Source organism: Anguilla anguilla, chromosome 3 (assembly GCF_013347855.1).
Source record: "Anguilla anguilla isolate fAngAng1 chromosome 3, fAngAng1.pri, whole genome shotgun sequence".
In the NCBI taxonomy this organism is placed as follows: domain Eukaryota; kingdom Metazoa; phylum Chordata; class Actinopteri; order Anguilliformes; family Anguillidae; genus Anguilla; species Anguilla anguilla.
This window is the reverse complement of record NC_049203.1, coordinates 1,448,500-1,472,633: the sequence shown is the minus strand read 5'-3', so window position 1 is coordinate 1,472,633 and position 24,134 is coordinate 1,448,500. Positions and strand designations below refer to the sequence as shown.

Genomic DNA, 24,134 nt, shown 5'->3' with positions numbered 1-24,134 from the left:
GACAGACAGGGTCAGAACTACAGAACAGGATGGTTTACTCAGTACTATTTAATACTAATCTGGCTAAATTGATGGCTCATTTCACGAGCAAAGGCCTTTCCCCACTCTTTCCCTGTCCCCACCACAGTGACACAGCCCCGCCCTTACCCCGCCCCCACAGTGACAGGCATTGCTGTTCCAGGGTCAGGCACATGCCCGTGTAGCAGTACGCCTGCCCCCCCGCACAGGAAGTGCCGTCCACCAGGTAGAAGTTGGCCGGACAGGATTCCGAGTTCCCATTGCAGTACTCCGGCAGGTCACATGACCCTGACGCTGGCCGGCACATGACTCCGGGACTCTTCAGCTGGGAGAGAGAAAGAGGGGAGAGGGTGGGGGTAAAACGCCCTGCAGACCCCACCCAGAATCCGAAAAGGGAGAAAACCCTTCTTCTTCTGTAAAATCTTTCCTCATTTATGTGAAAACCATTTTTTACTATTTGACTGAATTGCAGAAAATCCTCATTAAGCTTGTTGAACACAGAGGGCTGTAGTGCCCGTGGGGGCTGTCTGGGGGGGCAGGGTGTTGGGGGGGGGGCAGTACCTTGCAGTTGTGACAGCACACTCCATGCGCACACTCCGCCCCCACCTTCAGCGTGCAGTTATTGGCGTTGCAGCACGGGCTGGAACACTCCTGGGGGGGGGGGGGGGGGCGACCCGGAGAGGAACCAGCTTTGAGATCACAACGCCACTTCAGCTTCTCCTCAGTCACCATACATACCATACGCACGACTACGCTCATTAAGCACTCCTTATCCTCGTTACCCGCTCGTTATATTAATTACACACTTGCTATGTCCATGATACACTTGTTATGTCCATTACACACTTGTTACACCTGTTACACACTCATTATGCTTGTTACACACTCGTTATCCCAGTTACTCATTAAGCTCGTTGTACACTCGTTAAGCTCGTTAGGCCTGTTTGTAACCCGCCCACCTCTTCCTCCCCGCAGTCGCACTCCTCCCCCTCCTCCAGGTAGCCGTTGCCGCAGCGCTGGCCCCCGAACATGGCGCGGGTGTTGGGGGGGTTGAACAGGCACTTCCCCCCACCTGAGCTCAGGTAGCGCTGCAGCTCCTTCTGATTGCACTGGTTAAACACGCGGGGGAACGGGTGCCTGGAAACAGCACACACACACACACGCACACGCACACGCACACACACACACACGCACACGCGCAGCCAGTCAGAAAACAGCGCCCGGTGAAGTTCATGAAGCACACAGACGCTACTTCCTGTGCAGCGGACAGGCGAGCCGCGAATGCACCGATCGACCAGCAGGGGTCGCCGGTGCGCGATGAGACGCCGTCGTCCCGGCTGCCAGAAAGCCCGCCGTTACCTGGCCAATGCTAGAGCTGACCGTGCATCACCCTGCAGAGCTCCCAGGCACCGTCAGCACTGGCAAGGCCGGACTACTACCACACTACGGGGGCGCGGTCGCACGCTGGAGCAGTGCCTTCACAGAAGTGCATGCTCACATTAATACCACACCACTTTGGAACAGAAGCGCATGCCTTTGTCCTTGAATAGCCCGTGAGCTGGTGCTATTTTACACCAGCTAGCTTCTTAATTTTAAAGCTGTCTAATTTTTATTCACTTCAGGACACAGAATGCTACAGAAGAGTTAGTGCAGATCTTCGAAAGGGTTCTGCATAATTGCTCTCTCTCTTTCCCCCTCTCACTTGTGATATGGTTACAGGCATACTGTGAGTGGCTGATAAGTCAGTATGGTGGTACCAATGCTGCATAAAACAAATAAACCTACATTATTATTTTACTGATGTTATTATTTCACCCATATCCAAACCCTGTCTAATGATTTCTCCACAGGAATGCAATAAATCTAGGACTTCTAAAACACTTCTTTTTATTGTTTTTCCTTTTTCCCTCGTGAGTTATATGCACATAACTCACTGTAATGTGCTATATGAGAGATGTACTGAAGCTTTCAGTCGACTAATGAACAACCTTTCCAAATGACTGCTTGGAAAATTCTTGGGTGTAGACAAGAAGAATGTGTAGGGAAGCAAATCCACTTTTAAAAATCAGTTTTTTAAACGGCAGGTAAATTTCCAGCTCTAGCTTGAACTAAGACACGTTTCCACTCACTTATATCACACTGAATCAAGAATCCATTAAGCTTAATATACCATATAGGACATATTAAGTCCCGCCCACTAATACCATATAGGTCCTGGAACATATGAAGCCCTGCCCACTCACACCATATAGGTCCTGGAACATACGAAGCCACGCCCACTCATACCATATAAGGCCTGGAACAGGTAAAGCCCCACCCACTCATACCATATAAGGCCTGGAACAGCTAAAGCCCCGCCCACTCGTACCCTGTTGCAGCGGCCATGATGCAGCCACCCTCATCTGGGTGGGCGAGGCAGCAGCCCGTGGTGTCGTGGCTCATCCCGAAATTGTGCCCCATCTCATGGGCCATGGTGGCAGCTACACCCAGAGCGCTGTCTGAGTGGTCCTGGAGGAAAGGAGGGCGGGGTTATTACTCCACAGTTTTTATCCATCTGAGTAGTCCTTTTTTTGGAAACCGACTACTACACAAAATTCTAAGTCAGTGCTCTAGAACTGAGTGCTGTTTTTCTTCACTGATCTGCTGACTGAGTGATTTGGGAAACCACGTTTCACAGAAGAGTGATGTGACTTCCTGCAGTTCTAAATAATTTGTGGTGGGAGTTTAAAGAGTACCACAGAATCACCCACACAGCCAAACACTTCCTCCCTCTTGTGGATATGCTGTCACCCCAGCAACATATTTATAAATGACAAACACCCAGTGCCAACTGGCTTATAAACTATACCAAACAGCCTTTCTGTTGCTTGGACAGAAGCTGACAGCTGCTATATTCTGCCAGCTTTAAAACTGATTTTAATGCGTTGCCACGATAAACCAAACACTGCCAGCACGGAAATGACCCCCACCTGATAGTTTTACAATGACATAATCTGCCATTATAGGAATATAAATTCAGCCTTACAGCTTCTAGCAAATGTCGTCATTTTGATCACAAACATCATATTTCAGGCAATCCTTTGTCATTAAAAAAAAAAAAAAACACATCAAACAGTACAGAAAACAGTGATGATTATATCTGCTCAGGTATCGGTGATGCGAGAATTACAGCATCACATGGGGGAGGGGCCTACCGAGTTCACACCTCCTGATTGGTAATCGGAGCACATGGCTTTGAGAGGAGCCAATCCAATGGTGGTCCCTTGGAAAGACACGCCCCTGGAGAGACAGAGAGCACACTGAACGGGCTGTTGGCTGCGGGACAGAGGCAGTAACGCAGACAGGAGAGCCGTTAGAGCCGGTAAGAGACGCCAGGGCTGTTTAACGGCGTTTGAGCCGCTGGGGGGGTGCCGGAGGCTTTAGTGGGTTTGGCGGGCGGACTGACGTGACGAGCTGGGCGTTGTCGTTGGGAAGTCGTTGCAGCTGCTTGCGTCTCCAGGTCAGGAAGGACCCCAGCGTGCTGTACGGGTTCTCCGTCACGCTGGCCTGGTCCCGGTCCGTCCAGATCTCCAGCCCGATCAGCGCCACGCGGATCTTCAGAGCCTTGTAGTACTGAGACCGATACAATAACACACACACGCAGGTAAGCACATGTACACGCAGGTTCACACACATACACACACACAGATACATTCACATACACACACACACAGGTACACATACACACACACGCAGGTAAGTACGCGTACACGTAGGTACACACACATACACACACACAGATACATTCACATACACACACACACAGGTACACATACACACACACGCAGGTAAGTACGCGTACACGTAGGTACACACACACACTCAGATAAGCACACACACACATAGGGTAAGTGCATGTACACGCAGGTACACACACACACTCAGATAAGCACACACACACTCAGGTAAGTACACGCACACACAGGTACACACACAGATACATGCACATACACACACACACACACACACACACTCAGGTACACACACATACACAGGTAAGCACACGCACATGCAGGTACACACGCACATGCACACACACACACACACAAAAATGTAAGCATGCAGGCACACACACACGCACAAATGTGCACACACCAAGACCCACAGTCAAAAATGTAACACATAAAAAGTACATGAAACATAAATAGAAGTGTATAACCTCAGATGGATGTGGGTTTAAAGTGCGGTGAGGTAATGTAAACTCCCCGCCCGCTCACTCACCTTGTCCACGTAGTTTGCAGCCTCCAGCAGCCTCAGCTTGGTCTTCTCGTAGTCCCGTCCATGTTTCTGGAACTGAGGGCAGCACAGGAAGTGTGTGAGAGTGCAGCGAGGACAGGAAGTGTGAGACAGTGTGTTACATCAGCTCTCATTAGACATCCCATTAAATATCTGAGCTCCCAGCCACACACTAATGAGCTCGGCTGAGCACGAAGCGTGTGCGTGTGGGTCACATCTCTCTGCTCTTCTTGTTTTCTGAAGGGATTAAAGCAACTCCTTATCAAAAATGCTTTTCTCATTTTCCTCAGGTTTTAAATTCCCAATTAACCGTGTCCCCGTTCATGGCAGCAGTCTCCGTGCCGCTTATTTTACACATTCTGGGTGCAACGCAGGAAATCTTCATTCTGAAAGGGTTTGTTTTAGTTTTTATTCAACCAGGCACAACTCCTCCTCAGGGTGACTGTTTGCATTGCACAGTTAACTGGTTTTACACATAACCCCATCTACAGAGCAGGATGTTTACTGAGGTAATGTGGGGATGTGTGTCTTGCTCAGGGATGTAAATGTCTGGTTTCCATAGCAACCGCCTCCCCTGATACCTCTGCATGATCAGCCACCAGGAGCAGCTCCACGTATTTCATGTTCTGGCTGAGGTCCCTCTTTCCCTGCAAAGAAGGGCAGATGAGATATTGAATTGATGCTCTGACCACCTGAATTTTGGCAAAGCAATATCATGAAATGCACTTTGGGTTCTCGGGGGCAAGGTGGAGGTTCTGGTAAATTAGTGAGCATTTTCGAATATCAATCTGACAGCGATGGATGTTACTATACCTGAAACTCAACTAATCAGTCATCATTCTCAGGTAAACTCAAACACCCCTTAAGCACCCACCAAACCCCACCAAATAACCAACCAATCAGAGGCCTCACCCTGCTGCCCAGGTTTGACTGCGTCATCACGCTGATGAAGTTGTCCAGCCCACCCTCCTGGTTTCCATGGTGATGCCCACATGCCCCCAGCGGCAGTTTCAGGTCCTCTGCGCGGTACACGGCATGTCCACCAGTCTCAGTTTGATTGGGGAGGGGCTGGATGAGGTAGCTCACATTACCGCTGACTGTGATCATGCCCCTAGTGGTGACAAGCAGACAGTGCATTTTAACAGCTGCTCCACAACCAGGTAAAACAAAGGTCATTTCAAAGAAAATGCCGACCGAAGGTATATTAACATCAAAAATGGCTCGATACATCTCAACCAATGAGCAATCCTCCAATCAGGTTTCACCGCGTGTACACTGAAAATGATTTAATATCAGACTGAAAGCTGTTCTGATTTTGGTTGGTGGTGCTGCTCCACTGTTTCTGAATGTCACAGACGTGTATTTACGTTTCCACAGGCACAGCGCCTGAAAAGACCTCCTTCCAGAATCTTCTGATGCATATAAATAACACTCTTCCCTGTGCTGAGCACTGCAGGGCGTCGGGGGGGGGGGGGGGGTGTCTTAACACCTCTCTTCCAGAACAAGTGGACAGACGCTGGCACAGATGGTGTATGACCCGTGTGTGAGGACACAGCTCACCAGGAGGACAGAGACAGGAATGCGACGTGCGTTACTGAGATCTGTGTGCATGTGTCAAATACATGTATGTTTGTGTAAAATAACGCATGCCAGTATGTGTTATATATACATGTGTGTTTGTGTGAAATACACACACACAACCCTAGACACATAAGCACGCACACACACACACGACAATAGACACTGTCTCACACACACGCACACCCACACACATTAAACACACACACGCACTCACATTCTCACACACACACACACACACACACATGCACGCACGAACGCACACACGCACGCACGCACACACACACACACACACTGTTTGTTTCTGAATAACTGAATGATTCCGAGCTGCAGCTGTGTAAGACATCTGCACGTCTCTCTGCACGCGCTCAGACGCCCACGGCTCTGACCCTGCCTCCCTCCCTAAAGGAGTCCCCTCACTGCCCCTCCCTCCCTAAAGGAGTCCCCTCACTGCCCCTCCCTCCCTAAAGGAGTCCCCTCACGCTGTCTGCCGGAAGCGTGTTCGTTTGGAGACGTTTTAATCATCCCGCAGATGTGCCTCTCAGCTCCGCCCACCCTCCGCCCTCCCCCCGGCCCGGGACACCCTCGGGGGGGCGGGGGGGAGGTGGGAACTGGCAGCTCCACGCTCCGAGCTGGAGACTGGAATCGATACGTCTCATCCCCCGTGGAGCCGTCGGACAGGCGGACTCAGATCTCTCCGCAGATCGCTCTCTCCTCCTGATCGCTGAGGCCGGGGTGTGAGCCTCTCTCTGTCCGTCCCTGACCCCCCCTCCCTGACCCCCCCTCCCCCCACCCCCCAACCCCCCACTCCCCACCCCCCAACCCCCCTGACCCCCCGACCCATTGACTTTGTGTCAGGTGGTGTGAGCCTGTGATCGCCTATAATTACATCCTTAATGGCCCTTTTCTCTTGCCGTCACCCAGGAAGACAAGGCGCTTCCTGTAGAGAGTTACAGAGAGAGAGGGAAAATCCCAGCGTGTGTGACATCACTTCCTGTCGGCAGCCTGACCTCAGTCCCTTGCAGGTGCTGAGGGCCACGCTGGACTCCGCGTCTCCACGGACCACACCGTGGTAGAAACAGTTCTCCTGCAAACAGAAAGCAAGCTGCATGACCAGAGGCCATAAGGACTACAGAAATGGTTACTTTTTACAGTTTCAGCCATGTCATGTCCACTTCCTGTTTGCATGCACGTTTTTGATTGGTGCTCACGGCGCACTAACTCGGGAGGTGATGAGCACGTTCATTTTCAGAACAGACCGATGCACTTACGGGGCGGGGGGGGGATGAGGTGTGGCGCACTCCGCCGGGACTGTACCAAGTCTCCTTAAACCCGGGGGAGAACAGCTGCCTTCAGAACAGAGAGGGAAAACAGGAGAATCAGCTCTGGTCAACTTCTCATCTCTAGAACACACGGCATGCGTTTCGCACCCATAATATCCCTAAATGAGCCGGCTGGGATTATGGCTGAAACTTCAGGCTTAATCTGAAATTTCAGGATTAAGCTCATAGCATAATGTGCGGCAGTGTAGCACAGTGGGTAAGGAACTGGGCTTGTAACCGAAAGGTCGCAGGTTCGATTCCCGGGTAAGGACACTGCCGTTGTACCCTTGAGCAAGGTACTTAACCTGCATTGCTTCAGTATATATCCAGCTTTATAAATGGATACAATGTAAAAGTGCTATGTAAAAGTTGTGTAAGTCGCTCTGGATAAGAGCGTCTGCTAAATGCCTGTAATGTAATGTAATGTAATGCATAACATGGGCATCTGTCACAAGCAGGGAGTAAAGTCATACCATCTTGCAAAAGGTCACGCAATCTTGCAAAACGTTGGCTTGCAGCCACATCCTGGGTTGGTGACAAACCGCTGATTTCAAAAGCTCTGTGGTGGGCTGGGAGCCAAACCTAATGGCAGCCCGGTTGTGTAGGACAGCAGGTACACCCTTAACGCTAAACACACTTTTAATTCTCAGAAATGTGTGTGCGTATGCATAGGTTTCACTCCAACTTCGGGGGAGACACACTACCGAACCACCTAAGCCGCGTTTCCACCAAAATTACCCGGAACTTTCAGTCCCAGGAACTACGTTACCAGGAACTAAAAGGTTCCTTCAGCCAATGGTTGTCTGCGTTTCCACCGGGGTCTAAAGTACCGCGAAGATTAGGCAAATTAGCCCACTGACTGTTGTCGTCGGTCCATCTGTCATATGATTTCTTCTGTAACCCCATACTACCACCGAAGTAGCCTACATTATTTTCTAATAACCGGGACAGCCCGGAGGGGTTTATTCCACTTATATACAACGGGTTACCAACAATGACTATATATGGTTACTTTTGTATTTATTGATTTTCATATATCCTCTCAAACACATTCATTAACAGCAGAAAACATGCACACGTTGTAAACAATTTGCTGTTTTATTACTTTCTCGTCGTCAATTCCATATAGGCTAATCGCAAAATGACAAGAATAGAACGAAAACTCGGACTTGCGTGAAAATGTAAATTAGTAGTGGTACAGCCATCGTTTGCTTTCCTTCGAAGTTACTGCTAGCCGAGCAGCGAAGTGTGCCCTCCAGATGCGAACCATGCACCATAAATGAGTCCATAGTCTTCCTGGTCTTTTCGTGGAATTGAAAAATGGCAGTAAAATTGAGTAAAATTACGGCAGTCTGAAAAAGCTAAAGGGAAGATTACTAGAATTAACCTGTTATTTTACCCGGATAAAAAGTGCGGAAGGTGATTTCCAGTTTGCTTGTACTGTATCACCAATGTTAATTATGCAGAACTACCGCATACCTCACATAAATGTATCAAACGTTTTGAGTCAATTACAACGGGCTAACAAAGAAAATCCGGAAGAAAATATTCAGCAACCGAATTAATCCGTTTGAATGTTTTGGTAGCCTACGTAATATGCTGTCCCAGCACGAATGCTTAGCATTTTATAAAACGAATACTAAAGCAAGAAAAGAACAGAAGAGCACACGTTATAATTCCAAGACGTTGACAGGCTATAACCAAAAGTAGGCTACTGCGCCGCATAACATACAAGTTTGATTTGTTATTATGAAAATAAATTGGTTTGCCGCTGCATATTTTCAAACATGGCGGGTAATGGCGGAAAATAAATACAACACAAATGCTACGAGTACTCGACCAATCAGAAATGTTCAGCGCTGCAAGCTCCACCCAAAAGGTTCCTGTACTTTCGGAAAGTACTACCCCCCGAGCAGGAACGTTTTGGGGGGTAAAACAAAGCCCCCAGAACTAAATTTAGACCCTAGTTCCTGCGGTGGAAACGCACTGAGTTCCTCAAAAGGTTCCTAGTTCCGGGGTATAGTTCCTGCGGTGGAAACGCGGCTCTAGTCTTTCATTTTCAAACGTCAAATCTCACAAGCTTACTGGCAAGCCTAGCAATCAATCCACTAAATCGCTATATGAAAATATAGTGGGCAACAAGCCCCCCCCCCCTCCAACCCTCGACAAAAGGGCTGACTCAGCGTCACATTTTTGCCCTTCTGGTTTCCGACATCTGCTTGCCTATGCGAGACCCCCTGAAGGTGTGAAGACGAAAAGTACCGTTTCACAGAACGCCCAAGCTTCTTTTAAAAAGAGGATCCTGCTGCTGTCGAAAAGGAGGACGACAGCGAGGCAGAGAGACTGACGGCAGCCTCTCCACCGCGGCCCAGAGCTCATAAAATATTCAGGATATTCACGCAGCTCCGGAGGGCAGCTGGGCCTGACAGAGTCGGCTCAAAATGGAGGACTCCCGGCTCGGCCTCGGAAACGGGGGAGCGCTCGCCCGTCCGCGCGCCCCAGGACTAAAACCGCCGCGGGGCGGATCTGAGCCGCCGCGTCAGTCACCCACAGCACCCCAGGAACCCCCCCAAATCTCCACAAACGAGTCCGTTTTACAGCAGCGCAGATCTACTGCCGTTCCTGAGGAAGAGCCTCTGCCAGTGACCTGAGGGAAAAGACCCCCTTTTCAGGGACCCAGAGAAAGGTCGAAGTAAATGGTGCGATTCTGCTTCTGCCGGAACGGGGGGGGGGGGGGGGGGGGGGGGGCTCAGAGGTGGAAGGTAAAACAAATCAATTGAGCGGTGTTTTCCTTGGGTTTGGCAGCGGGTTCGAGGCGGACAGACGGACTCAGCAGGACAAGGACCCCTCCTCTGTGAGACCCCCCCCCCCCCCCCACGGCCCCCCCACGGGCTGCGCTCCACAGTAAATCTGCTCGCACTACAAAAAGAACTCTCCACAGTCGCTCCGGTCAAATTCCTCCAAAAACCTACGGGATTCCCAGTCCTGTTTCGCAAAGCCTCAGTTAATTCTGGAAACCTCCGCGGTTAATTATGGGGAAAGCGCTCGCCTCTGTACCGCCAAAACCACCCCTTGCTTTAATTCTGCGGGCGGCAGCAGGACGGTTTCTTTCTCTCCCAGGCTGACACTACGTGCCACTGGGCACAGCTGTGGGCAACAGCGGGCACTGGGCACAGCTGTGGGCAACAGCGGGCACTGGGCACAGCTGTGGGCAACAGCGGGCACTGGGCACTGTCAGGGTGCGATAATCGACTGCGGTGTTACGCCACTGCACTGAAACCCACTGCATCCCCAGCATGAGACCCGTTTACTCTCAGTCGCTCTTAGTGACAGGGTTCATCTGTGCTTAGTGTGAGCTTGATGGTTACAGTGCACCAGAAGTAAAGAGAATTATGGTGTAACCATAGAGTTCCCGCTGTAACCATGAACCAGAGTTCACACTAACTACAGAAAATCATTGTAACCACATTGAATCATACTATAACCATAGAGTTCACACTAACTACAGGGAATCATTGTAACCACAGATAATCTAACTACAGAGAACTGTAAGTGGTTACAAAGTGCTTCAGCTTACTGAAAATTTCAGGGTTGTAAAAAATGTTTTTTTTTTTAAACTGGCAGGTTTTTTTTTCCAAAACAAGAAGGCAGATGGCTGCAAGTTTATTGAAACAAAAACGCAGCTCTTCACATGAAGTCCGTGCTGTTTATATTTTACGAAGATATTGGCCTGCTTGTTCAAGATCTGACTGACCACATCCTTTCAGATGCAAGCCCTTTTCTCTTAACTGAATGAGATTAGCTGAAATGACCGTTCTGTTAGCCCACAGAAATGGCTCTGCATGGGAGGTGCCCGCAGCTCCGTGCGTAACTGCAGACAGGGCTGATCGGTGATGAGTGTGTGAAAGAACAGGCGGGGTGGAGGGTGGGTGTCTGGGGTTCTGCCGGGGGGTTCTGGGGGGTTCTGGTTCTGCCGGGGGGTTCTGGGGAGTTCTGGTTCTGGGGGGTTCTGGTTCTGGGGGGTTCTGGTTCTGGGGAGTTCTGGTGCGGGTCCAGCTCACGGGCGGACACGAGCGGTTGAGATTAACAGCAGCCGGGCTTGTGTCTGTCGGGACAGTCGACTGCTGGACTCCCACTGTTTACACTGTCATCTCCCGCACCCATGGACAGAGTCCAGATGCAGTAGGACGCACACACACACACACACACGCACACACGCACGCACGCACGCACGCACGCACGCACGCACGCACGCACGCACGCACGCACGCACGCACGCACGCACGCACGCACACACACACACACACACACACACACAGAACAGAACCAGACAGACAGATCCATGCACACTGACTGATGCAGAAGCAGCTTGGTCACTCTGTGATGCTAACACTCTAATTGCGTCACAGTCCTGGGCCCTGCAGCACTGCTCTGCTCATGATGGGAGTTTATGAGTGAGGAGCACAGAGACACAGCGCAGAGTGCAGAGAGTTCACTCAGTCTGGGCTGAGAGACCACGCACACACACACACACACACTCACACACACTCACTCACTCACGCACATACACGCACACACACACACTCACACTCATGCACATACACGCACACACTCACACACACTCATGCACATACACGCACACACACACTCACACTCGCACACACTCACGCACACTCACTCACTCACGCACATACACGCACACACACACACTCACACTCACACACTCACGCACATACACGCACACACACACACACGCTCACACTCGCACACACTCACGCACACTCACTCACTCACGCACATACATGCACACACGCACACACACACACACACTCTCACACACTCACGCACACTCACTCACTCACACTCACACACACGCACACTCACCACTCACGCACACTCACTCACTCACGCACATACATGCACACACGCACACACTCACACACACACACACACACACACACTCACACACACACACTCACACACACACACACACGCACACACACACACACACACACAGCCATGGCCTCAGTTCCCCTTTGGGAGCACAAACAGGTTCCAGCCTCTTCATCCCCGAGGGAATCAGACACAACGTTTCCGCTGCTAAAAATAATAAATAAAATAAATAAAAAAATTATAAAATAAAAAATAATATATATACTGTATATAGCCTATGTATTAAATTCATAAATAAAAAATGTTACTCTTTCTAAATATTTCTACCTAAATGCGCTTTCAAAACCAAACCGTCACGTCCACGTATTTATTTTCAAAAAGAGCCTAGGCCGCGCGCTCCGTGCTTGCTCCTTTCTGAGGTGGACGGAAGACCTGCAGCCCGCGAAGGTCGCACTGTCTGTCAAAAGCGTCACTTTTTTTTCTTCAGTGACCGAAAGACATAGACATAGTGTTAACCAGTGTTGGAATTGGACCAAAATACGTGCTGGTACCTCCTCCTCAAAATGCATACCAGTGTTTCCTGTGGAATTGATCTCTTGGTGTGGTGTTGGGTGTCTGAAGGGGGGGGGGGGGTGTAGCAAAGGCGAAAAAGTTTAAAACTATGAAAACATATCCTCTTGAAACTTCTCTTTTTTTTAAAAATATCTAAATGTATCTTTTAGCTCTGACGAGCTCTTGATACAAGGAATAGCAGTTTGCAAGAGCTAAAAAGTAGTTTTTAGATGTACTTTAAAACCATAAAAGGTTTGTTAACCCTTGTATTGTTTGTAAATATTGAAGAAAACAGGCCTGTATTTTGAGTTATGGTGGGGTGAGAACAATTAAGAGAGCACATTGTCCATCTAGAAGTTCTATCTTCAAGAATAATGTGCTCTTTTGTGTGCGCACAAAATATTTAAAGACCTGAATTTTTTAAGACCTGAATTTATTTAAAGACCTGAATTTAGCCCACAAAGCTAAAGGAGGCAAGTCTGAGCCTGTACAGACTCCATGTCCCTCACCAAAGGGAAGAAGAGGAGAGAGCAAAACAGATAGCGGAGGACAAAAGGAAATGGCTTCCAGCAGCTGATGCTCTTGAGCCAAAATGGCTGCCTTGGTGTCCGGCATCACAGCGAGACTCGATAACACGTTGTAGGGGCGTGTTCACGTATGCACACAGAACTGGACCGGAAGAGAGACCACTCACCCTTCCTTAAACCAGGAGCTGTCAAACCCCACTCATATCATAATTAAAGTAATATTGGCTTTGATCGAAAGTCTGGGTTCCCATTCAGATCCCGGGGTCCACATACAGGACAGGAAGTGTATAACGTTACACCCCAGATCGATGGCATCGTAAACAGACACCCAGAGTGAGAGCCCGTGGCATTCTGTTTAGGAGGGGTAATGTGCAGATGCCCTTATTATTCGTGTTAACTGAGGTTTCAGTCCAACCCCTGTCCGTTATCACAAACAAATGATCAGCCCACATTTACAGCTTACGGGCAGCGAACTAGTGTCACAATCCAAAAATAAAGGTGTTCAAAATTAGCGAGGAGCCACCGCTAATTTTTTCTCCTGCATGATGACACGGCTGAAAGCCACATCGAGCGTGACGGTGGGCGGCGGCTATTTTGAACTCGTTAGCAGAACAGGGTGAGAAATTCACACTGCGATCTGAACCGCGAAGCCAGAGGTCACACGAGGATCTCCAGATACGAAGCGAACGACCGCGGATAGTTTCGCCGGTGACAAAGGGGGCCAGGAGAGGTGTTATCTGTCCGAGGTACACCCGCCAGACGTACGGGATGAAGTGGCTTCGCCAGGAGTCACGCATTTCACCCGCTTGTTTTTCATCCAGGTGTCTCGTCAGCTCTCCCTCCCTCTAGCTCCCTTGTCTGCTCTCTCTCCAGCACAGGTAGTAAGGAGTGAGCCGGAGGCAGGTCAAGACACCAGGACCTCACAGAGTGGGGGGGGGGGGGGGGGGCGGGGGGGTTGCACAGGCCTGGGGGGCATTATGGAAAATTAAAGCCTGTAATTCCTTCGCCTGGAAAAAAAAAAACAGATAAAAGAAGTCCTTCGGAAAGGGGCAACCTTGAGGATATCAACACCTGGGAGAACCGGAGCTGTGATCCGTCACCTGGGAGAGCCGGAGCTCTGATCCGTCACCTGGGAGAACCGGAGCTCTGATCCGTCACCTGGGAGAACCGGAGCTCTGATCCGTCACCTGGGAGAACCGGAGGTCTGATCCGTCACCTGGGAGAACCGGAGCTCTGATCCGTCACCTGGGAGAGCCGGAAGCTTCCGGAAGGTTCCGCAGCAGCGGGACGCGTGAGAAGCGCAGGGCTCTCAGAGCGGCCTCTGAGCGGGGCGATGAACTCGTCCGGAGTGACTCGCGGTGAGGGAGACCCATAACCGCCGCGCCTGATTTACGGGAGTCCGAGCGCCAGACCAGGCGGGCCGGGGTCCCGCAGCGGCCAGCGCAGATTCAGCGGCACTAAAGCGCGTGAATGTGAATGACCTCCGCTAACCCGGGGAGGTGAGATCACACCTCTTTCATTTCGGAGGGACTCCCTGTTTCATATAAATCACAGTCTGGGTCCTGCATCCGCGGGACGAAGTGTGGGCTTCCTTATTAACGGACTACGCCAGGGGTCCCTTCACGGGGCGGGGGGGGCTGGCCACATAAAAACTCTACTCCCGGGACTAAGTGCAGACGCGCAGTCAGGCGTAAATTTTACTGCAGTTGCACAAGTTTGGGCGTTAACAAATGCGCTACGCAGCTCAGGGCTAAAGTCCAGACCTCACAGGGGGCAGGCAAACGCTGGGCCTGATGGTGACCGCTGCGGTGACTGCTAGGGTTGCCACTCGTCCTGAAACCTTTAACCAGGTTAGTCCCGCTGAGATTCAAAAATCTCCTTTTCAAGGGAGACCTGGCCAAGAAGGCAGCAGCACAAAAAGTTACAGACAATATAAAATCATAAACATAAAAACATATATCCAAAGCAGAATGTGTGAAAGAGCATAATAGAGGAGTGAGAGAGCAATACAAAAGCAGAAACACAAAGCAAGTACAGTCAAAAGCTACATAACAGCTTATTCAAAAAAAAAAATGTTGCGTTCTTTATAGAATTAATAGTCACTAATAGCCACCGGCAAATAAGTGTTTAGAAATCTGTGGCGAGGCCTGAGTCTGTCCTCATCCTATCCTCAGATGCATCTTGCAGCCAGAACTTCCTGTTTAAAGAAAGAAATGCTTCCAGCTCCTCTAAGAGTTGCTTCAGTGCGCTCTCAGGAAGCGCAGCGCCGCCCCTGTCACAACAGACTCTTGCAAAACGGGCTGAATATCCTCCATTATTACGAGGCGTCCGCGACCGTTAGAGAGAACGTCAGTTCGCCGACCTCTCGACCTCCAAAACTGCACGTGTTTCTGCTCCGGCTCCCATGTCAGTTAGAGTTTTACATACGAAACAGGAATAAAAAAACCCACTTCTTCACTTTTTTTTGGATTTAGCTTAATTTCGGCTGCAGTACTCCTGTGACACTGTCGCTTTATTTTCCCTATTAAGCGATCTCGGCGACACACACTGGGGGCAGAGAACCCTCAGCTGCAACTGTGCCGAGGTGCTATACAAAAAAAAAAAAAAGAAATTAAATTTAAAGGAAAATAAGAGAAGAAAAAACAAAAGTTAAAGTGACTGTTGGCTGCAGTCAGAGATGACCTAATTTACTGCAGACATCTGCCCTGCTTTTAATCTCCGCGCTGTTTTATGAGCGTCCCCCCCCCCCTCCCCGAGGCTAACCCGGAACCGCAGAGACCTGGCCTGGGGGTGTACAGTATGGGCTGGGGGGGGGGGGGGCAGGCTTTAGGGAGGCGTTGGGGCTCTTTAGGCTGAGCTGTGTTAGTGTAGGTGCAAAGCACACACAGGCGATCAGGGAAAGAGCTGCAGGAGCGGAGAGAGGAGAGCGTTCCGCGCTCTCAGACCCCCCCCCCCACCACCCCCCCCCCCACCCCCCCGACCAGCACACTGAGGATCATTTACTGCGTGCAGCGAGGGGGGGCTGGAGTGCAGCGAGGGGGGGCTGGAGCGCAGCGAGGGGGGGCTGGAGCGCGTCCAGACAGACGCTCTGATGGAGTATTTTCCGTTCCGAGCGCGGTCAGGCGGCTAGCGCGCGGCGTAGCGGCGGAGGAGAGGACCGCTAATGCGCCGGGGTCACGGGGTCACTGGGCCACATTCCCGCGCGGCGCGCGATGATGTCATCGCCCGAGCCGGGGGCAGTAACTCAGCGCGAGGCTGGCAGGCGGGGGGGGGGGGGGGGGGGGGGGGGGGGCGGGGGGGGGGATGATGTAATGAAGGACACTGTAAAAAAAAAAAAGAAAATCCTGGGTCCTGTCAGATGGAGGCACAAACCAGGCAGTCTCCCCCCCGACCCCCCCCCACCTCCGCACGCCTGTCCCAGCGCCAGTCTCGCTGAGGGGGGGTTAGGGGGGTACGGGGGTAGAGGGCTGAGGGGTGCCGGGGTCATGCCAAAGTCATCCAAACAGAAAGACCCGTGTGCAGGAAAAAGGGAGAAAAAGGACAGAAATAATAAAATAAGTCTGAGACATCCCACATGGGAGAGGTGCTGAAATCTACATTTACTCTAGAGTGGACCACATAAACACACACACACCAATAGTCTGTGTTACTGTAGAGTGGACCTCATAAACACACACACCAATAGTCTGTGTTACTGCAGAGTGGACCACATAAACACACACACACCAATAGTCTGTGTTACTGCAGAGTGGACCTCATAAACACACACACCAATAGTCTGTGTTACTGCAGAGTGGACCTCATAAACACACACACCAATAGTCTGTGTTACTGTGGGGTGGGTATTGTATTGCAAGTAGCTGGTTGGGGTCTGTGATTGGTGGTTTCTGAGCCCTCAGGGTGTAGGTGCAGAGTGAGGTGGATAAGGAGCCCATAGATCGGAAGTTCGTTTTTTGGGGGGCGGGGGGGAGGTGTCAGATTCTGGATAAGGACAGCACTGCGGTTTAGGTCACCAGGGACTGGCAGAAGATGTGCAGAGCAGCTGGAGGAAGAGGAGAACGGATTTCTCCCCCCAATTATCCATCCCATCACTCAGCATCTCCCTGAGTCAGCACCCTCCCCCCCTGTCTGGCTCTTAACCAGATTTACCCCCCCCCCCTTCCTCCCCCCTCCCCCCGCTCCCTCCCTCATTAGGATAAAAGCCTGGAGACTGGGAGGCAGCCCCCAGGCCCTGGAACACTGCCACTCACCACAGACATCTGCACACACACTGTGTCAGTTACACAGACCCACTCAGCACAGACATCTGCGCACACACTGTGTCAGTTACACAGACCCACTCACCACAGACATCTGCACACACACTGTGTCAGTTAGACAGAGCCTGGGGCTAATGAGGGGAGAGGGAGAGAGAGAAAGAGAGGGGGGAAGGGGGGAGAGAGAAAGAGGGAAGAGAGAGAGAGGAATGGCAGAGAAAGCAGGAAGGAAAGAGGGCACAGAGAGAAATTGGGGAGAAAGAGAGTGGGAGAGAAAGAAGTGCCGCTCTGTGCAGGAATCCATGAATCGAGCCTTGTGTGAAAGATGAGCGGCACATTCGTACCTAAAAGAGCGGCTGGCATGCGTGCTGGGCTCTGTGCCTGCATTACCCAGCATTCATTAGCAGATCTAATTTGCATAGACTGACCCAGCGTGCTGACTGCATGCGGACTGTTTTGGCCCTGTTTCTGGACTACATTACCTGACTCAGGCAGTCAGACTGACAGGGCTTCTACTCTCAGGGTTAAAACTAAGAGAGTGGTCACACAGGTGTGTGAGAGAGAGAGCGGTCATACAGGTGTGTGTGAGAGAGAGAGCGGTCATACAGGTGTGTGAGAGAGAGAGCGGTCATACAGGTGTGTGAGAGAGAGAGAGAGCGGTCATACAGGTGGAGTAGCAGCGGTCAGTTATTCAAATATTTGGCCGTAGAATTCCTGAAGTGACCAATCAGAATCATGCATTCAACAAAGCCGTGTAATAATAATCGGAAATACAATCCAGAGTTATTCTTTGTTTCTGTTATAACCACAGTAAGACAACCAAAATTGAGTGAAACTCAGGCACACACACACACACACAAGCACACACACACACACGCATGCGTGCACACACACAAGCGCACACACACACACAAGCGCACACACACACAAGCACACACACACACACGCAGGCGTGCACACACGCAGGCAGGCACACACACACACACACACAGCTTGAGTGACTTTGCCCTTTGCACCATGAGGTAGATGTGCATGAGACAGTGTGAAGATTTATAACATTGGGGAAGGTAAATGGGTTGTCAGAAGAATTGCATTACCATAGAGAGGTGAAAGTCATCTGCGAATGGACAGCCTCGGTTCCAATGCCCTTCACATGAACAAACCCCCTCCCTTTCAAAATCTAAAATCTAATGTTTCTTTACCCCAATGACATCACCTAACTCTATAAGGATTGGCTTAGGTTTAGCCTCTGAATTGATTACAACAGGCCTAACCACAAATCCATGCAAAGCCAATAACAGAACTACAGCTGTACAGAACTCATCCATATTGAGCTAATAACGCACCTCTATAGCAGGACAGGATACATCCATATGAATCCAATAACTCTCTCTCTCTCTCACCCTCTCTTTCTTTTTCTTTCTTTCTCTCTCTGTCTCTCTCTCTCTCAGACACCCACACACAGAAAGATATACCACATACACACATGCACAAACATAGACATCCCCCCCCCACCAAACACACTCTCTCTCTCTCTCACACACACACACACACACACACACACACACACAGTAACGCAGGGTACAGACGGTGCTTATGGTGGGAATAGAAGGGGGAGCAGAGACCAGGATGAAGCAAGAAAGCGAGGAGTCTGCAGGACAGAGAGACAGCAGTCGGGGGAAAGAGCCACACGGTTCTCATTTACAGAGATACATACTTTTCCAAACTGCACAGCCAGCAACACACAATGACCTAAATACTGAGCGAGCGGCCGGGGGAAGTGCTCCCCAGCTGTGCGATGCTTCCTCCCGGGGACTCGCACCCCAGCTGAGAGACAGACGGAGGTCAGGGTCCGCCGGGAGACCCCTGCTCCGGGACACGAGCGGGTTTGGGCTGTATATCCCAGCTTCGGGGGACCAGCGGAGTGCAGGGGCCGGGGGGGGGGCAGATTTATTACGCCCCGAGGCGGAGACACTGGATCCTCAGCCTTCTCCCACACGCCACAAATCACCCGCCCCCCCCCACGCCTCGCGCTGCGGTCGAGCTGCGCGACCACGCTGAGGAGAGATCCACCGCTCCATATGGTCCCCCCCCCACCTCACCCCCCCCCCCCCAACCTCCCCTATCAACCTCCCCTCTGGAAATAACAGCACCGTCACTCAGCTCGCCAATCACAGAGAGCCGCAGCGCCCTCCACTTCCTGTCCAAGAGAGAGCGCCAGGTGCCACACCAACTGTCCTGTCATGAGTGTCACTTTGAAACGTGACTCACATGGGGGAGGGGTTGGGGAGTTGAGGAAAGGGGGCAGGGGGGGTTGAGGGGAGGATCTGATGTTCTGTCATGTTGCAGTATTTCCCTCACCAGAGCAGGCCAAGCTGGCCGCATTTAACACTCATGAATATCTCACAAACTCAGAGGAAGGGCTGGAAGAATGGCGAGTTTCCCACGAACTATTTCTGCGCTCCTTAATCTTACAAACGCTCCATCTGGAAAACCTGGCCCGCGGCCGGCCGCTCGGCCAATCCCATTCATCACCGCGGAAACCAGGGACCCATTTGAACGCAAGCGGAATTCCAAATAAAACAGTTTGAAAAGCCGCCACGAGAGCACGCTCCGACCGGCACTCACTCGTTCCGCTCCAGCTGAAGAACCAGCTCCTTCCTCCCTGCCGTAATCCCGACCTTCACCTGTGGGGGGTGCTGCCAGAGACAGAGCAATAGGAAATAAAGAGGACGGAAAGGACAGGTCGCAGAGACTACCACACAGTCCAACGTCACCGCCTACACGGTGTTTTTTTTTTTTTTTTCAACAGAAGAATTAACCATTTTATGCTACAACAATCCCGTGAGCTCCCTCGAGTCTGTTTATTTCAAAGGTCATTTATTCCCATAATCATAAGATACTATGAGACGTTATGCAGATGAGTAGGATTTTACATATGTGTAGCTTGCATACCTGATAAGAGCTGACTTTGTCGGAGAAAGAGGATCTGCACCGTTCCGGGGACAGCCACCTGGGGTAAATAACTTCATACTGTTCTATGTGGTCCAATTTCGGCATCTGGTGGCCCAACCACCGGTCCTCTATGCACAAGCATACAACACATCCAATCAGTAGGCTAACATGAATCTAGTCGCTTAAATTAAAGGTGCAAATATATGACGCCATTTGCACAAATTCCGCAAAAGAAAATGCCCGAACAAAACGGCATATTATTATAGAAGCACTTGAAGTAGCTACGTGTTAGTTTGAATGAAAACTTCGAAAACCTCGCTCCAAAGTTCATGGCCAAGTATTACGCTCTACGAGTGTACATTCTTGGCCAAAAAGAAAAGTCTTTGCTGCGATAGTGAACATTTTGCGTTAAGCGATTCCTTTGGAGAATAAAAAAATCTTATTAGTTCTAAGCAAGGCTATTAATAATGAATATTTTTGTTAACCGCATATTGTTTCTACTTTCCACAACAGATGAAGCGTAAATTTATCAAAACGAATGGCTATGACCGCCGGTGAACATTAAAAAAAACCTTAGTAGAGATAATCACCAGTAGCGTAATTGTGGTTCAGAGTTGCAAATAAATATTTCACTAAATGCAACATTTAAGACGCAGACAACGATCTGCTAAGTCCCCCGGCATTCTGTAATGCACATTTAACAATAACAGAAATAAGAGGCGCCTTACCTGGATACGTTTGCTCTCCACAAGCCATGCAAGGCAAGCGGAGATGGAAAGGAATTAAAAATAGACACAAATAATAACGCACAACTAGCGAACGGCAAATCAAGCGGCTGAAATGCACGCGCTTTAACATGGCAAATGCTATGCACGCGGCCATGCAGACAGAAGCGGAGTGAAGGTGTGTCCGGTGAATGAAGGGTTTTTAATAAGGCGGCGGGGGCATGGCTTCTGATAGAGGCAGTGGTACACTGACAGCGAATGGCGAGCCTGTGGCTGTGGCTGTACGCACTCCAGTCTGCTCCGAGCGCATCTTTCGCAGCCTCTTGGCAACAAGAGCACCTCCCCCTTTCAGGCACGACTGGATGAGCACGGCTCGCTCTATTGATAGGCTGGGCGGGTTCAGTACAAAAACCCAATACAAAAACGCCAGTAAGTACGGTTTGAGAGTAGGCTAAGATATAGATCCTTCGACAGTGGTGTTGTAACGCGGCTTGTTAAAACAAACAAATTATCACCAGCGATTTTCATCTAAGCAGCCATTGGCAGGGCACTGTGTTTTGATAAATAGCAGGCCTGTTTACACTTAAACGATTTTTTGTGAAAAGCTATGTTTGCTGCAAGTTCATTGGCAAGTTTCTGCGGTCATGATTTTTTTGAGGGCAAACTTTTTTTCTGTAAACACAGGCAATTAAAAAAAGAAAAGAAAAAAAGAGTCCATTCAGAAAATTGGTGGAAGTTGCACATCCACAAGTCAAAAGGATTTGGAAGAGAACCTTTAAGGCTACCGAGTTCACCTCACAAAGGTCCAAATTAGGGTTCTTATAAGAGAACAGGCCTCTTGTTTTGTGATATAATCCCGCTGCTTCAGCTTCTCTCCGTGTTTCAGAAAGGCGGGTGAGTCGATGCGGACGGACACGGAGAGGAGAGGTAACAGCTTGCCACCGTGGGAAGCCTTCAGATCCTGCTGCTCTGCACTGGCACCTTCTCATATCTACACATCAAACTGATCCTGCTGCCAGGAACCCAGTTTCCCTGAAACGTTTCTGCTCACAAACTTTACTCCTCCGTCACAAACAAAGCCTGTGTTGAATGCAGAAATGTTTTATTCCACTGGAGTAAAATCTGTAGACCTCGGATCCGGTCCAGATGCATACTTGCAATTCTCACACAAAGTTGGAAACGTCAGTTCAGTCACACCCTCCTCACCCCAACACTGATGTCCAAGTACCATATTTTCCCATCTCCATCTACTGTGCCTCTGAAAGCTTGCGCCACTCTTCCCCCATCTGGACGCTGATCTCCTGGCTCGTGGCGGCTGGGTTACTGATCTCCTGGCTCGTGGCGGCTGGGTTACTGATCTCCTGGCTCGTGGCGGCCGGGTTGGCCTTGGCCAGTCTGGGCCTGTGGATTCTCGCCCAGACCGAGAAGGCATCCATGGGTTCCCGAATCTTGCCATGTCCAAATCCTCGACCTAGAAGATATTCTAAAAATCCCTGATGGTGCCGTCCATAAACATGGATTAACTAAAACTACTGATATTTGAGCATCTGTGAGTTGGCTCATGCTGTCAAGTTCCATTGCATGGATGGGTCCCATGGTCTGGTACTGAATACCGTACAGTAATACGGTATCTAATGACATTACATTACATTACAGGCATTTAGCAGACGCTCTTATCCAGAGCGACTTACACAACTTTTACATAGCATTTTACATTGTATCCATTTATACAGCTGGATATATACCGAAGCAATTCCGGTTAAGTACCTTGCTCAAGGGTACAACGGCAGTGTCCTTACCCGGGAATCGAACCTGCGACCTTTCGGTTACAAGCCCAGTTCCTTACCCACTGTGCTACACTCCATCCTGTGACTGGCAGTGCAGCAAAGTGACGCACGATTGGCTCAAGGAGGTTTTGACCGGAGGGTTTCAATCTGGACGACTGCGTTCCATAGCTCTCTAGTGACCCCTGCTGGTCAATCGGGTTCGTCTGTTGAGCCGCACGTGAAGTCTTCCTCTCTCCCACGTCTGTGTGAGGCTGACTCGCTAACTTTGGTGCGTCAGGAAACATCGGCTGACATCACACGCGTCAGAGGAGAGCAAACGCTCCCCCTGCATTCTCCTGAATCGATACTGGAGGCTGTGAACACTCCACACGCTGATCCTGTGCTCTCCCGAATCGATACTGGAGGCTGTGAACACTCCACACGCTCACCCTGTGCTCTCCCGAATCGATACTGGAGGCTGTGGACACTCCACATGCTCACCCTGTGCTCTCCCGAATCGATACTGGAGGCTGTGAACACTCCACACGCTCACCCTGTGTTCTCCCGAATTGATACTGGAGGCAGTGGACACTGCACACGCTCACCCTGTGCTCTCCCGAATCGATACTGGAGGCTGTGGACACTCCACACGCTCACCCTGTGCTCTCCCGAATCGATACTGGAGGCTGTGAACACTCCACACGCTCCCCCTGTGCTCTCCCGAATCGATACTGGAGGCTGTGAACACTCCACACGCTCCCCCTGTGCTCTCCTGAATCGATACTGGAGGCAGTGGACACTGCACACGCTGATCCTGTGCTCTCCCGAATCGATACTGGAGGCTGTGGACACTGCACACGCTCCCCCTGTGCTCTCCCGAATCGATACTGGAGGCAGTGGACACTGCAGCACGGGCACAATCTGCATTTAAGAGACGCTCTCATCCACAGCGACGTGCGCAGCCTTAACGTTTTTACATTTATACAGCTACTTAAGTACAATGGGTTAAGTGCTTTGCTCAGGGGCAGAACGGCAGTGTCTCACCAGGGAGTCGAACCTGCAGGCAAGGTCCCATTTTACTGCCCTGCAGCCTGTAAGAGCCTTAAAGCGTTGAGAGCATTAAAAAGGTACACTGCTAGGAGCTGTTTAACACACGATGCTGGTTTTGTTTAAATTACCGCTTGTGATGTTCAGCAAAAGTGGATGAGAGCCACAGGACATTTCGATGGCAGTTTCTTTTTTAAACCAAATTATAGCCTCATTTGCG

At 50.4% G+C, this 24,134-nt stretch overlaps 1 protein-coding gene across 1 annotated transcript in view; it reads right to left on the bottom strand.

The window, feature by feature from the left end:
- Nucleotides 1-21,408, bottom strand: part of adam19b (ADAM metallopeptidase domain 19b) — a 28,650-nt gene extending 7,242 nt beyond the window's left edge. Inside the window, exons 1-14 of the mRNA XM_035410732.1 lie at nucleotides 21,105-21,408; nucleotides 20,377-20,504; nucleotides 20,050-20,120; nucleotides 7,143-7,221; nucleotides 6,882-6,958; nucleotides 5,206-5,404; nucleotides 4,875-4,940; nucleotides 4,279-4,350; nucleotides 3,464-3,630; nucleotides 3,213-3,297; nucleotides 2,387-2,526; nucleotides 978-1,155; nucleotides 580-669; nucleotides 148-343 (exon numbers count right to left, since the gene is read on the bottom strand). Of these exons, the coding sequence (XP_035266623.1) occupies nucleotides 148-343; nucleotides 580-669; nucleotides 978-1,155; nucleotides 2,387-2,526; nucleotides 3,213-3,297; nucleotides 3,464-3,630; nucleotides 4,279-4,350; nucleotides 4,875-4,940; nucleotides 5,206-5,404; nucleotides 6,882-6,958; nucleotides 7,143-7,221; nucleotides 20,050-20,120; nucleotides 20,377-20,504; nucleotides 21,105-21,258 (1,702 nt within the window). The 5' untranslated portion in view covers nucleotides 21,259-21,408. The remainder of the gene's footprint in view (nucleotides 1-147; nucleotides 344-579; nucleotides 670-977; nucleotides 1,156-2,386; nucleotides 2,527-3,212; nucleotides 3,298-3,463; nucleotides 3,631-4,278; nucleotides 4,351-4,874; nucleotides 4,941-5,205; nucleotides 5,405-6,881; nucleotides 6,959-7,142; nucleotides 7,222-20,049; nucleotides 20,121-20,376; nucleotides 20,505-21,104) is intronic.
- Between the last annotated feature and the right edge of the window lie 2,726 nt (nucleotides 21,409-24,134).